Below are 15,505 nucleotides of genomic sequence, written 5' to 3' on the forward strand. Positions count from 1 at the left end.
CCCTCCCTCCCTCCCTCCCTCCCTCCCTCCCTCCCTCCCTCTCTCTCTCTCTCTTTCTTTCTTTCTTTCTTTTCTTTCCTTTCTTTTTATTTTTGCCCTACAGATGTTCAATTATTCCAGCACTAGAGGCCGGGTGCACAGAATTTGTGCATGGGTGGGTTCTCTAGGCCTGGCCGGCAATCAGGACTGATTGGGGCCAGGCTGATCAAGGCCTGCCAGCCAGGGGGAGGGTTGGGGGAGGGACTGTGGGAGGTTGGCCAACTGGCCAGGGGGAGGGACCATGGGAGGTTGGTGGCCGCAGGAAGGGACTGGGGGAGGTTGGCTGGCTGCAGGAGGTTGGCTGTGGGAGCACACTGACCACCAGGGGGCAGTTCCTGCATTGAGTGTCTGCCCCCTAGTGGTCAGTACACATCATAACAATTGGTCAACTGGTCATTACGGTTGTTCCAGTTATTCGGTCGTAATGGTCGCTTAGGCTTTTATATATAGAGATTTTTTGTAGAAAAGGCCATTCTTCCATCATTTTGCATCTTTGTCATAAATCATTGGGCATGTATATATGAGCCTATTTTTGGTTCTGTATTCTGTTCCTTTGATCTATGTGTCTATCCTTTTACCAATGCCACACTTTGGATTATTGTAGTTATATTGTAGGCCCTAACATCAGGTAGAGTGATTTCTCTCACATTATTCTTCTTTTTAGAAATTGTTTTAACAATTATAGGATCTGTGCCTTCCCATATAAATTTTACAATAGCTTTCTATGTCTACAGAAAACCTTGCAGGGATTTTTATAGGAATTGCTTTAAATCTAGATCAGTTTGGGGAGAATTGACATCTTTACTATGTTGAATATTTTAATCTATGAACATGGTATATCGCTCAATTTATTTAGGTCTTCTTTGATTTCTGTCATTAGCATTTTGGCATTTTCAGCATACAAATCCTGTACATGCTTTGTTAAGCTTATTTTATTTCATTTTCTTTGGAGTGATTATAAATAGTACTAGAGTACTAGAGGCCCAGTGCACAAATTTATGCACCAGTGGGGTCCCTCGGCCTGGCCTGCAGGATTGGGATAGAACCGGCTCTCTGACATCCCCCGAGAGGTTCCAGACTGCGAGAGGGTGCAGGCCAGGCCGAGGGAGCCCCACCGGTGCATGATCGGGGCTGGGGAGGGAGGTTGGCCAGCTGAGGAGGGAACACAGGAGGCCTCCAGGGCATGTCCAGCCCATCTCATTCAGTCCTGGTTGGCCGGACTTTCGCAGCAAGCTAACCTACCAGTTGGAGCATCTGCCCCCTGGTGGTCAGTGCATGTCATAGCGACTGGTTAACTGGTTGACTCTCTGTCCTCTGGTGGTCAGTGCATGTCATAGCAAGCGGTTGAACAGCCTTAGCATATCATTAGCATATTACGCTTTGATTGCTTGAACATATGTCTGGATGACCAGACACTTAGCATATTAGGCTTTTATTATATAGGATTATGTTTTTACTATCAGTTTCCATATGTTCATTGTTACTATGATGTAGAAGTACAATTGATTTTTGTGTGTAGAGTTATATCCTGTGATCTTGTTGAACTCAATTCTAAGAGGCTTTTTTTTTTTTTTGTTCTGTTTTGTCCTTAGATTCCTTGGTATTTTCTACATAGACAGTCATTCTATTCAAAAATAGGGGCAGATTAATCTCTTTCTTTCCAATCCATATGCCTCTTATTTCTTTTTCTGGCCTTATTGCACTACCTAGAACTTCCAGTGCTGTGTTGAATGTAGGTGGTGAGAGAACACATCTTGCCATCACTGACATTAGGGGGAAAGCAAATTAAAATTATTTGTTCTCTGAAAGACCCTATGAAGATGATGAAAAGACAAGATGCAGACCTGAAAAAACTGTAAGTCACACATCCACCAAAGGTCTTAAATCTAGAATATATAAAGAACCTTCAAAACTCAATTGTAAAAATCCCCCCAAAATATCAATCTAGTTATAAAGTAGGTAAAAGACATGAACAGATATTTCACTGAAGAGGATATATAGAAGACAAATAAGCACATGAAAATATGCTCAGCTTCATTAGCCTTTAGGAAAATTAAATTAAAACCATGCTGAAATATCACTGGACATCTATCAGAAAGACTAATATAAAAATAGTGATATAAAAAATCTTCACCAAATAAATGTTGGTGAAGATTTGAAGAAACTGGATTGATCACACATTAGTTGTGGGAATGTAAAATGGTATACCCATTCTGCCCAGCTGGTGTGGCTCCATGCTTGAGCATCGACCTATGAACCAGGAGGTCACAGTTTGATTCCCGGTTAGAGCACATGCCTGGGTTGTAGGCTCAATCCCCAATAGGGGGCATACAGGAGGCAACCAATCAATGATTCTCTCTCATTATTGATGTTTCTATCTCTCTCTCCCTCTCCCTTCCTCTCTGAAATCTATATATATATATATATATATATATATATATATATATATATATATTAAAAACAGTATACCAATTTTGGAAAATAATGCTACAGTTTCTTTAAAAATTTAAACTAAACTTAATCGCATATTCCCAACAATAGCACTCTTGGGTATTTATCCCAGAGAAATGAAAACTCATATTCACACAGAAACCTGTACACAAATGTTCACTGCAGATTTATTCATAACAGCCCCAAACTGGAATCAACCTGGATGTCCTTCAGCAAGTTGATGGTTAAAAACCTGGTACATTTCCAGACCAAGAGTAATATGCAAATTGACCACCACTCCAACACACAAGATGGCTGCCCCCATGTGGTCAAAGATGGCTGCCCCCATGTGGACACATGATGGCCGCCACAAGATGGCCGGCAGGGGAGGACAGTTGGGAGGTACAAGGCCTTCAGGGGAGGGCAGTTGGGGGGGACCCAGGCCTGCAGGGGAGGGCAGTTGGGAGGTACAAGGCCTGCAGGGGAGGGCAATTGGGAGGGACAAGGCCTACAGGGGAGGGAAGTTGGGAGGGACAAGGCCTTCAGGGGAGGGCAGTTGGGGGTGACCAGGCTGGCAGGGGAGGGCAGTTAGGGGTGATCAGGCTGGCAAAGGAGGGAAGTTAGGGGTGACTGGGCCAGCAGGGGAGGACAGTTAGGGGCAACCAGGCCTACAGGGGAGGGCTGTTGGGGGCGACCAGTCCAGCAGGGGAGGGCAGTTAGGGGCGACCAAGCTGGCAAGGAAAGGCAGTTAGGGGTGACCGGGCCAGGAGGGGAGGGCGGTGGGGGCAATTGGGTCAACAGGGGAGCAGTTAGGTGTCGATCAGGCTGGCAGGGGAGTGATTAGTGGTGATCAGGCTGGCAGGCAGAAGCAGTTAGGGGCAATCAGGCAGGCAGGCAGGCAGGCAGGCAGGCGAGTGGATGAGAGCCAGCAGTCCTGGATTGTGAGAGGGGTGTCTGACTGTCCATTTAAGCCTGATCCTACTGGCAGTCGGACATCCCTCGAGGGGTCCCAGATTGGAGAGGGTGCAGGCTCAGCTGAGGGACACATGCCCTCGTGCTCGAATTTCGTGCACCAGGCCTCTAGTTTAACAATAAGAAGGAAAGATCTATTAATATGCAAAACAATTTTGATGGGTCTCAAGGCAATTATGCTGCATGAAAAAAAGTCCTTTTCAAAAGGTTAGCTATTTCATTATTCCATTCATATAATCCTTTTGAAAGAACAAACTATAGAGATGGAGATCAGATTCCCTGGTTGACAAGGGTTAGGGGTTGTGGTAGATGGTATTTCTAACACATAGCATACGGAAATCTGGTGGTGTAACAGTCAAGAATCTTGAATGTGGTTGCAATTACATGAATTTTCAAATGTGATAATGTTGCACAGAACCACAGATACACAAACACACACAATCACAAATGATCACATATAAAACTGGCAAAATCTGAATAAGCTTTTTGGGTTGTACCAATGTCAATTTTCTGCTTTTGATGTTCTACTGCTGCTATCTTGGATAGTTTAACTTAGGGAAACTGGGTGAAGGATATACAGGATTTCTCGATACATTTTTTTGCAACCTACTTTGCATATATAATTATTTCAATATAAAAATTTTAAGGCTAAATTAGATTTTAAATTATTATAAAAATGACAAGTTATAAAAGTAAAGGAATGCTTATATTCTCTGATTTTTACATACTTTTGGGTTATGGTTGACAAATCTTGAAATTTTCAGGTGTCAGCATGGTCTTGCTGCACATGACTGGTCCTCAGCTTGTACCAAATGTGACTCCAGGACAATTCATCCATGCCCTAGCTGGCCGTATAGTGTTCCACTGATGACACTTCTTAGCCTGTGCCAGTGGCAGACTGCCATAAGAGTTTCTAAAACTTACTGCTCATTTCTGGACTCATCGCATGGTGGCCCAGCAACAGCCCTTTGCAGGCCTGCCCCAGGCAGCGACTACCCTGGGCAGAGCAGCTCTCTATGCACATGTGTAGGATCTAGCATTGGGCCAGCTGTTGCTCAGGGTCTCCATTTGAGTTGAGAGGACTCTCTTTATGAGAAACAGCTGTGCTACTATTGTGGCCAGAACAAGTCTTCTTTGCATCAGACTTTTCCAGAGTTATAGTGCCGCTTGAAGGTCTCTCTTTGGAGAACAGAAAAATATACACAGGGGAAAATTTGTTGTTATTTCTTTTGGAGAGCATTTCTTGTTATTTAATTGCTTCCTGCTTTTTCCTGGAAACCCACTATACAAGTCTTGCTTATCCATTAGACTAGGTTAAAATAGTGCATTTTCTTATGGCTGAAAATGAGACCTTTCTGGTAAAAATCTTTGCATCTTTTTTACTGGAAAGCAGTATGGAGTACTCATTTGGCAATCTGTAGGTTTATGTTCCCCCCCATATGGATAATATAGAATTACTGTCATCCTGTTGCAGTTCAACATCAGAGATATCGTGGCCCAAATGAGAGCACAACGTCATGGCATGGTTCAAACAAAGGTAAGCTCTCACATCATAAATTCTAATTTGAAGAATAATGAATATAAAGATTCACTGTATAGCATATTACAATTTATAAAGCTCTTTCACCCACATGATCTCACTGAGTTCTCACTTTTGAGGTAGACATTACTGATGCAGAACTTCAAGTTCAGAGCAATGCAGTCTTTTCCATGAGGTCACTTCATTCTGGTAGCAAGTGGAAGAGCTGAGACTGAGACCGAGTCTCCTGGTGCCCACACGCAAACTTTGTTAGAGTAACATGTCTTAATGTATTTTCATAAATTTATGGATAGCAATTCTGGGATATTTACTTGCCGCTAAAATATTAACGTCATCAGCATGTCATAAAACTATCATTTCTGTCACAGGTTAATTATTAGTCATTTTGGGGGGGGGGGCGTTAAGAAAGTATGGATAATGAAAACAGGTACCCCTGAATCTTCAGGCTGACCTGTTTTTAGGCCAATGTTGAGTAATATGGAGCATTTTATTTGAACTATTGTTGTCTGAGAGACCTGAGGCTATATCTAAAAAAAGTTTAAAATGTGATTGATCCAGGGAAAATATAAGCAGAATGAGTCTCAGAGTCAGTTTCCCCTCTATTCAGTTAAGCCTTTAGTTCTAGACCAAGAACTATATTGTGATCATTTATGTTTCTGATATTTTAAAAAATATATTTATGTAAAGAAGTTCTTAGTTAAATGTGTGCTCTTTAGGAACTTTCTCTGTGGCTGAAAATTACAAATGTGTTCTCTGAAAGTGGATATTGGTATTAATTACTTAACAGTCTTTTGTTTTTCATATATATGTCTACAGGAGCAGTATTGGTTTTGTTATAAAATTGTGCTTGAAGTTCTTCAGAAGCTTGCAACTTTGGATTTAGAAAGACTGCCTCACACTTGACATACCAGGTGTCCTGGAGCTTCCTCAGAAAGAGCATGACAGGTTGTGCTGAAGGAAGGGCTCTGCTCTGTGCACCATGTGCTTTCTTGGTGTATCATTTGATTTCCTTTCTGACAACTCCCTGAAGGCAGCATCATTTGGTTTGGGGTAAATAGCGTTTACCCACTGATTTTACTTAGATAATATCAAAATACCCTCCCACATTTTCCAATGAAATAAAAGTTTCTTAAAACAACTGCAGCCTATTTGGTTGAAGGGATTACAGAGCCCAATAAAAGACTTAAACTATATTTATTAAGATTATATCTGGAAAGACAGCTAAAGGGAGCTGAGAATTTCCCAGACCTTAGGAAGCCTTGATTCTGGGAGGACCTAGAACCAGTAAACTGACTTCTTACAGGCATTTTCAAGACAGATACTTATCCATGGTTTTTAGCTAGAATCATACTATTAGCTGGCATTTTAACAACTCAGTTCACTGAAGATTCCTATTAGGGTGGTTTAATGTGTTATGCAAATTGGATTCCATTTTTCCATACTTCGAAGTCCCATGGAGCCCCAGGGAGATCAGAGGACCAGCTGCCTTTCTAGAACCACTGGACAAAGACCTGTTGGTCTGGGGAGCTTTTTGTGGGTGGGCAGACTTCCTCCCTCCATCACATGAGCACACTGAGGAACAGTCCAAAACTAAAATAGATATTTATAGAGAAGGTCCAAGAGGAAATTTTTGCCTGGCTTGAGTTCTTTCCTATCCCACCCTAACACTTAACATATTACTAAGTCTGCTTTGTTGAAAGCAAATATTATATTCTACTTGCTTCTTAGTTTTTGCCCTTTAGCTAACCAATAAACTTTGATATAAGCATTATTATGTAATTTTGAATCACTTATGCCAGATATATTTTTCAAACTAAGATCTAGAGTAGTTACTTTTTTCTTCAGAGTTCCATTAAATCATTTCTTTTTATAACCCCCCACCCCCACCCCGTGCCCCACCTCTGCTGTAACATTTAGAAACTGGCTTTGGGAACCATATTTTGGAAAACCAAATTCATAGTTCTAAAAATGAAAACTTCCATATTCTGTTTTTGAAAAGATTGTGGCCATTATTACATTCATTTTATTATAGGACTTTGCCTCATACAATTACAGTGATAATTTTATCAAAGAATTTTAGTGACCAGTTAGATTTTATTATAAGCTATAAAGCACTTGATATACATCTTTGTAAAGTGTAATTCAGTAAAGATCAGAATATTCTATGTATTATATTAAGAAAATTTCTAATATTAAGCTGTAGATTTTGAATTTTTAAGAGGTTTATATTGTTCCCCTGGCTGAATGAATACTTGAATTGGATGAATTAAAATGATAATTCTCATTTTAAAAATAATTATATGCCAGAAATCTATTTTATATTAAGTCAAATAGATGAGTCAACCTCTTTACATTATTCATATAAATAGTAGTCTATGCTAAACATTAATTTTGATGATTGGCCTTTAATATTTGTATTCCTAATGTTTCCCTCTGTTTTTATAAAATAATAGACATAATGTACAACAGTATTCCTGAGTATTTCATGCTGTTATTTAAATGGAAATATTTACTATGTATTGTCTCTTGCATTTTTATTACTTGGGCCTTAAAATATTCTTGTAAAGAAAAATTTCTCACTTTTTGACAGTAAACATGTTTTTTCTTTAATGTATGCCTTATATTTTTATAGCTGGACTAATTTTTCATTTGTCAGGGAAATTAAATAAGTAAATATGAGAATACTGATTGTATTAGTTTTGATTTTATTTTGGGGAAGTGGATTTCAAATTAAAAACTTTTGACTAATTAAAATACTAAGTTTCATACCAACAATAAATCCATTTTTGCCTAGGATATGAATATGAAACTCCCATTGACATCTTTGTGAGTATATGAATGCTTATTTGGGGAAAATTAAAAAAATATTTAAATATAATCATATATGCATTTATTACCTTTCAACTTTAAATACATATTTTAAAAGTTTTATGTGCTTGATGGACTTATGCATTGGACCAAATCTTCTTAGATATAAACATTGTAGGCTTTATTTTCATATAAGTCTTAGTAATTTATTTTTCTTTTTTTTCCCACCATGTATTATTTATTCATTCTGTTTTTTCTCTTTTCTCCTTCCATTCTTTCTTCCTTTCTCCCTCGCCACCTTCCTTCCTTTTAAAAAAATCTTTATTGTTGAGAGTATTGCAGATGTCTCCAGCCTCTCCTCCCCATTGCCTCCCTCCACCAGGATCCTCTCCCACCTCAGGCCTTCACCACTTCATTGTCTATTTCCCTGGGTTATGCACATAAGTTATTAATCTCTTTCCACCCTCCTTCACCCTTCCTCTCTGAGATTCTTCAGTCTGTTCCATGTTTTCATGCCTCTGGTTCTATTTTATTCATCAGTTTATTTTTTTCATTAGAATCCTTGTTCGCTTATTTTGATTTTTAGACTCAATTGTTGATAGATATGTATTTTTTGCCATTTTATTATTCATATTATTTATCTTTTCCTTTTTCTTAAAGAAGATCCTTTAACATTTCTTGTAATACTGGTTTACTGGTGATAAACGCCTTAGCTTTTTCTTCTCTGGGAAACTCTTTATCTGAACTTCAATTCTAAATGACAGCTTTGCTGGGTAGAGTAATCTTTATTGTAGATTCTTGCTTTTCATCACTTTGAATATTTCTTGCCTCTCTTTTCTAGCCTGCAAAGTTTCTTTTGAGAAATTAGCTGACAGGTGTATGGGCCCTCCATTGTAGGTAACTAACTGCTTTTCTCTTGCTGCTTTTAAAATTTTCTCTTGGTCTTTAACCCTTAGCATTTTAATTATAATGTGTCTTGGAGTGAGCATCTTTGGGGCCATCTTGTTTGGGACTCTCTGTGCTTCCTGGACTTGTATGTCTAAAACTTAGGGGAAGTTTTCTGTCATTATTTTTTCAAATAGGTTTTCAATTTCTTGCTCCTGCTCACAACCCTGAAGGAAACAGGAACCTCAATGTCACAAACGCAAAGCCCAAAATTCTGTCAAGCCTTGAAGGAGCCCTAGATGGGCATGCAGCAGGCTGGTTACGATTTTAGCCTTGTGAGACCCCGGGCAGAGGGCCCAGCCAGCTGTATCTGGACTCCTGACTCAGGAAACTGTGAGATGAGACATTTCTATTGTTGTAATCCACTAATCTTGTGGCATTTTGTTACACTGCACTTAAATATAAAAGACCAATTACCAACTACCAAAAACACTTAAACTTTTTTTTCTTGGATTATACCATTCTTCTCCATTTTTAAATGAGTATATCTACCTTGCTAGGTAATATAATCATTTGCATATTATAATTTATCCCTTTTAACTCTTTTACATGCATATATTTATAAGAAAACATTATATAAAACTATATATATTATATATATAATACCATTATGTCAATAATTCTCCAAGCATTGATATCTCAAACATGTTTTCTAGTAGATTCCCTTGGAAGGCCTCTTAGAAACAGTTATCTCTGAGCTCTTGCATGTTGACATTCATCTGCACCCTCTGTACATCATGATACATTTTACTAGATATTAAATATTGAATCACATTTTCTTTCCTTGAAAATCTTGACTATATTACTCCTTTTTTCTATCATAAAGTGTTATTGTAAAAAAAACATGATAATAACCTGATTTTATTTTCTTCATACTCTTTGTATAGATGCCAAAGGATATTTTTCTTTTCAGACTTCACTAATTTTACTAAAAAATTTTCTTGGTATTGCCTTTGCCAGAAGCTCAGTTGCTTGGTATTGCCTTTGCCAGAAGCTCAGTCTCAGGAATCTTGAGAAAGAAGAGCAAAGTTCACCTTGACCAGTTTGGCTCAGTGGATTGAGCGTCGGCCTGCGGACTCAAGGGTCCCAGGTTCAATTCCGGTCAAGGGCATGTACCTTGGTTGCGGGCACATACCTAGTAGGGAGTGTGCAGGAGGCAGCTGATCGATGTTTCTCTCTCATCAATGTTTCTAACTCTCTATCCCTCTCCCTTCCTCTCTGTAAAAAAAAAATCAATAAAATATATTTTAAAAAAAGAAGAGCAAAGTTGTAGATACCATGCTACCTGATATCAGACTATATTACAAGGCTATTGTAATCAAAACAGTACTAGCATAAGAACAGGCATATAGATCAATGGAACAGAACAGTGACCCCAGAAATCAGCCCACATCATTATGGTCAATTAATATTTGACAAAAGAGCCAAGACATATGGAGTAAAGACAGTCTCTTCAATAAATGATGTTGGGGGAATTGGACCAGTAAATGCAAAAAAAAAAAATAAAATTAGATCACCAACTTATATCACACATAAGAATAAACTCAAAATGGATAAAAGACTTAAATGTTAAGTCACAAAACCATAAAAATCTTAGAAGAAAACAGGCAGTAAAATATCAGACATCTCAGTATATCTCCTAGGCCAAGGAAACAAAGAAAAAAATAAACAAATGGGACTATATCAAACTAAAAAGCTCTGCACAGCAAAAGAAACCATCAACAAAATGAAAAGTAATTCACCATACAGGAGAACATATTTGCTAATGATACATCTAAAAAGGGCCTAATTTCCAAGATATATAAAGAACTTATACAACTCAACAAAAGGTAAACAACCCAATAAAAAATAGGCAAAGGACTTGAATAGACACTTCTCCAAAGTGGACATTTGTTTGGCCAATAGACACATGAAAAAAATGCTCACATCACTAATCAATCAGAGAGATGCAAATTAAAACTACAATGAGGTATCACCTCACACCTGCCAGAATGCTACCACCAGTAAATCAACAAGTGCTGGTGAGGATGTGGAGAAAGTGGAACCCTTGTACACTTTTGGCGGAAATGCTGACTGTTGCAGCCACTGTGGAAAACAGTAAGGAAATACCTTCAAAAATTAAAAATGGAACTGCCTTTTGATCCAGTGATCCCACTTCTGGGAATATATCCTAAGAATCCCAAAACACCAATCAGAGAGAATATATGCACCCTATGTTCATTGCAGCATTATTTACAAGAGCCAAAATATAGAAACAGCCCAAGTAGCCATCAGTAGACACAGTGGAATACTATGCAGCAGTAAAAAAGAAGGATCTCTTACCCTTTGCCACAGCATGGATGGAGAGTATTATGCTAAGTGAAATAAACCAGTCAGAGAAAGACAAATACCATATAATCTCACTTTTATGTAGAATCTAATCAACATAATAAACTGATGAACAAAAGAGATCCAGAGGCATGCATACATGGAACAAACTAACAGCTGTCAGAGGGGAGGTGGGCATGGGGACTGGATGAAATAAGGTGAAGGGATTAGCCAAGAAACTTATATATATAATATAGACACAGACTACATGAGTGCTAGACAGAGGGAAGAGGGTGGCAGAGGCTGGATGGAGATAGGAAAATTGAGGGGAGGAAATGGGGACATCTGTAATAGTGTCTACAATAAAAATAAAGTTAAAAAATTTTAAAATATTTTAAAAATAAAATACACATATTGATTTAAAATACATTATAAAACTGGCATATTGGTCAAGAGGGATGTAAATGTGCTTAAAATGTTCTAAGGTCCTTGAGTTATTTAAGAAAGGGTAAATTTATCAAGATTAGGTTTTAATAACTTTAAAATGCTTCTTATAATTTCTATTACAGCTGCTAAAAGAATAGTAAAAGAGTGTATAATTTCCACTAAGAAAAGGTAACATATGGGCAGGACAAGAAAGAAAAAGAAACATAAGGAAAGGTACAAATTAAAAGCACATAAAGAAGATTGAAGCCCCAAAATATCAGTAATTACAATACATTGTAAGTGGATCAGGTGCTCAAGGTAAATGAAGAATATCAAGAAATCTAAAACAAGAATACAAGAAGGTTGAATATGAAAGAGTCTAAAGATGGATTCCAACGCTAGCCTAAAGAAAGATGGTATGGTGCATTACTTTTAGACAAAATGGAATTCAGGCTAAAAGCATCATTAGAGAAGTTCCCTGGAAATATATGACCATTCTGAATTTGTGTCCACCCAATAAGATGTTAAAATATATAAGGCGTATATACAAAATAAATGAAGCATATAAATAAAAATTGAAAAATGTAAAGAAACAAGTTCAAAGTAATAGTTGGGGATTTTAACCTATCTCTCTTAGTTATTAACAGAAAGCTCTGACAAAAATCTGTGAGACACAGGGAGAGACGGCCATCCACAAGCCAAGGAGAGAGGCCTCGGTAGAAACCAACCCTGCAACCTTGATCTTGGCCTCCAGATATGTGAGAAAATAAGTGTTTGTTGTTTAAGCCAAAGAAAGTAAAATAAAATATAAAATAAATAAAATAACGAGACTACAGGAGAACATCATGTGCCAATTGACCAAAGAGCACATATGGAACACTGCACACACTGCAGAGGGATACTGCAGAGCAGAGGTCCTCAAACTTTTTAAACGGGGCCAGTTCACTGTCCCTCAGACCGTTGGAGGGTCGGACTATAGTTTAAAAGAAAAACTATGAACAAATTCCTATGCGCACTGTGGGCCCGGGACGAGTCGGCTGCTAAGCAGGACAGGCAGCGGCACCCAGCTGGCCGGATAAATGTCCTCGGCGGGCCGCATGTGGCCCGCAGGCCGTAGTTTGGGGACGCCTGCTGCAGAGTGTCCCTTTCCAGCTCTCCTGACACACACTGAAATGCCCACACACTCCAAATGCCCCCACACACCGAAATGCTCATACTTGGGGTCATAAAGCCAATTTAAAATTATGTCAAAAATCTATAATAATAAAAGCATAATATGCTAATTACTGGTAGACTGGACGTCCTTCCAGATGAAGCTGGGGCTGCGAGGGAAGCCTGGGTCCTGGGTGCCAGAGGGAAGCCGGTGCTGGCAGGTGGGGGAAGGAAAGCCTACTCTTGCACGAATTTTGTGCATCAGGCCTCTAGTATTGAAATAATATGCAGTGTGGTTCCTAAATCAAGTGCAATTATGCTAAAAATTAGTAACAAAATGATAACTGGAAAAGCCCCATATATTTGAAACTTAAATAAATAATGAGACAAAGACAAAATATAATCAAAATGAAAATGCTTCAAATTGGTAATGATAGTAGTACATTTAAAAATGTTTTGAGACAGTAAAGCAGTATTTAGAGAAAAATTTATAGGCATAAATATTAGAAAAGGACATCATTAGCTAAAGAAGCATCACTCTCAAGAAGTTAAAGAATATAAAAATTAAACCAAAGAAGTAATAGAGTTCAGATTGGAATCAATGACATAGATAACAAATATGCGACATGGAGAATAGACTTGGCTTCATCAAAGCTGATTCCAGCGCAGCCGTGTGGCTCAGTGGTTGAGTGTTGACCTATGAACCAAGAGGTCACAGTTCAATTCCTGGTCAAGGCACATGCCTGGGTTTCCAGCTTGATCCCCAGTAGGGGGCCTGCAGGAGGAAGCCAGTCAATGATTTTCATCATGGATGTTTCTATCTCCCTCTCCCTCTCCCTCTCCCTCTCCTTCTCCCTCTCCCTCTCCCTCTCCCTCTCCCTCTCCCTCTCCCTTCCTCTCTGAAATTAGTAAAAAAATATTATATATATAATATATTATATATATTATAAATATATATATAAATATATATATTATAAATATATATAAAAGCTGGGTCCAGTGGGGCTGATTGAGAGAGGTCACAAATAAATAGCAGAATGAGGAAAAAAAGTTTATTTCATTACTGAAGACTTAAAAAAAGAAAATGGAAGAGTTTATGAAAAAGTGTATGCCAACAAATTTGAAATGGACTGATTCCTAGAAAAATACCAAAACCATACAATGGAAATAGAAAACTATAATAGGTCTAAAAGTTCAAAGAAACTAATTCATAATTCAAACCATTCCACAATAAACACTTCAAGTTTAGGTGGCTTCACTGCAAGTTCTAAAAAATAATTAGGACTCCAACCTTATAAAATTCTTTGGAAAAAAAATGAAAAAGTTTAGCAAACAGTTCATACCAAAACCCCAAATGGAAACTGTGAGAACATGGCAGGTCAGTCTCACTCTAAAATGTATGCATACATCCTAAACAAGGTACAGCAAATTGAATCCAGAAATAAACTGCCAGAAGATAATTTTTAAAGTATCATTATGACTCATAGTATTAAACATACACACACCAAATATTATATTCAATTCCTCAGTTAATGAGGAAACCCATGACTGATTCACAGGAAAAATTTCAAAGCCACACATAAATCCTAAATTTAAAAATAGATGATAAACTGACATTTACCATGGGTTTTAGGAAGAATTAATTGTCCCTTCACTGGGCAGAGTTAACTGCATATCTACAGACATGGATCATTTGCATTGCTACCAGTTATCAACAATTCACAGTATTGTAAAATAGCTCAAAGACTATGAAAGGCACAATTCCCACAAAATCAGAAAAACTAAAATGAGAAAATTCCTTGTTTTCTATTAAGAATACCAAGTAATCCTTTTGGTCCCTTTCAAAGCTTTATACAATTTTTTTTTTTCAGTTAAAAAATGATATGTCATGATCAAGTTGGGGTTTCTTCTAGGAATGTGGAATCAGTTTGATAAATCAATGAATGTAATTCATCACACTAATGAATTAAAGAGGAAAACCCTGTGGATAGCTCAATAGATACAGAAAAAAGTTATTATAAAATGTAATATCCTCTCTTGATTTTGAAAAAGAAAAGCAAGTTCTTAGCAAACTAGAAATAGAAGGGAATTGCCTTTCTCTGCTCGTGGATAGGTTGGGCAGACTTACAGCAGCCAGCCATTGAAGAGTGAAGCTGTTCCCCTCTGCGGTCAAGCCTACCTTGACTTCTGGAAAATGGGTGGGAGAGGAAGGGGCTGAGTCTACTGCCAGCCAGGCGTGGATGCTGCCCAGGAGACGACTGTGTCCTCTTCTGCAGGAGCGCAGGTCTTCCTCACTGGTGCCAATTCTTAACGTTTTTCTCAGCTATGGACAGAGTAGATTTGGTTAATCATACCCCACAGAGCACCCTGAGAATTTTCCGTCAGTAAGCTTTCTGCTCAGGATCACTGCTGAGATGTTAGCAATCCAGAAACAATCCTCTCATACACCCAACATGTGTAAAAATACCTCGCACAGCAAACAGAAATGGCAAATACATCTCCCGCAGAGCACGGTGCTCAGGCTGGAGGTGCCTGGTCATGGGCAGCCAGCCCCTAGGAAGAAGCCCGGCCAGTCAGCGTCAGTGGGCCACATGGGAGCTTTCCCGCAGGAAGAAACCTAGCACTGATGACAGGATGGGGGCCTGCCCACTGGAGCCAAGTGGTGCTCTACTACTTGCCATGGCATTTGGGCCCCTAATGTCTCAGGTCAGGTTTGTGGGGAAGAGCCCTCCCGGGGAGGGAAGAGACTGTCGAGGTGGGCAGGAAGGGGTCAGGCAGGGAGGCCTGTGTTTTCCTAGACCTCCAGGAAAAGTGTGTCAAGCTGAGAGTGAATAGATGGAATGATAAACTGGAAAAGCAAAGCAAAATAGTATCATAAGGACAAAT

The 15,505-nt window shown here is 38.7% G+C and overlaps 1 protein-coding gene across 1 annotated transcript in view; it reads left to right on the forward strand.

Moving 5' to 3' along the window:
- The window catches only part of PTPN20 (protein tyrosine phosphatase non-receptor type 20), a gene marked incomplete at both ends in the record, with an annotated part of 50,387 nt that extends 44,503 nt beyond the window's left edge, over positions 1-5,884 (forward strand). Inside the window, 2 exons of the mRNA XM_080640564.1 lie at positions 4,916-4,978; positions 5,798-5,884. Of these exons, the coding sequence (XP_080496690.1) occupies positions 4,916-4,978; positions 5,798-5,884 (150 nt within the window). The remainder of the gene's footprint in view (positions 1-4,915; positions 4,979-5,797) is intronic.
- Positions 5,885-15,505: the final 9,621 nt, after the last annotated feature.

Source organism: Plecotus auritus (genome assembly GCF_963455305.1).
Source record: "Plecotus auritus genome assembly, chromosome: 9".
Classification (NCBI taxonomy): Eukaryota; Metazoa; Chordata; class Mammalia; order Chiroptera; family Vespertilionidae; genus Plecotus; species Plecotus auritus.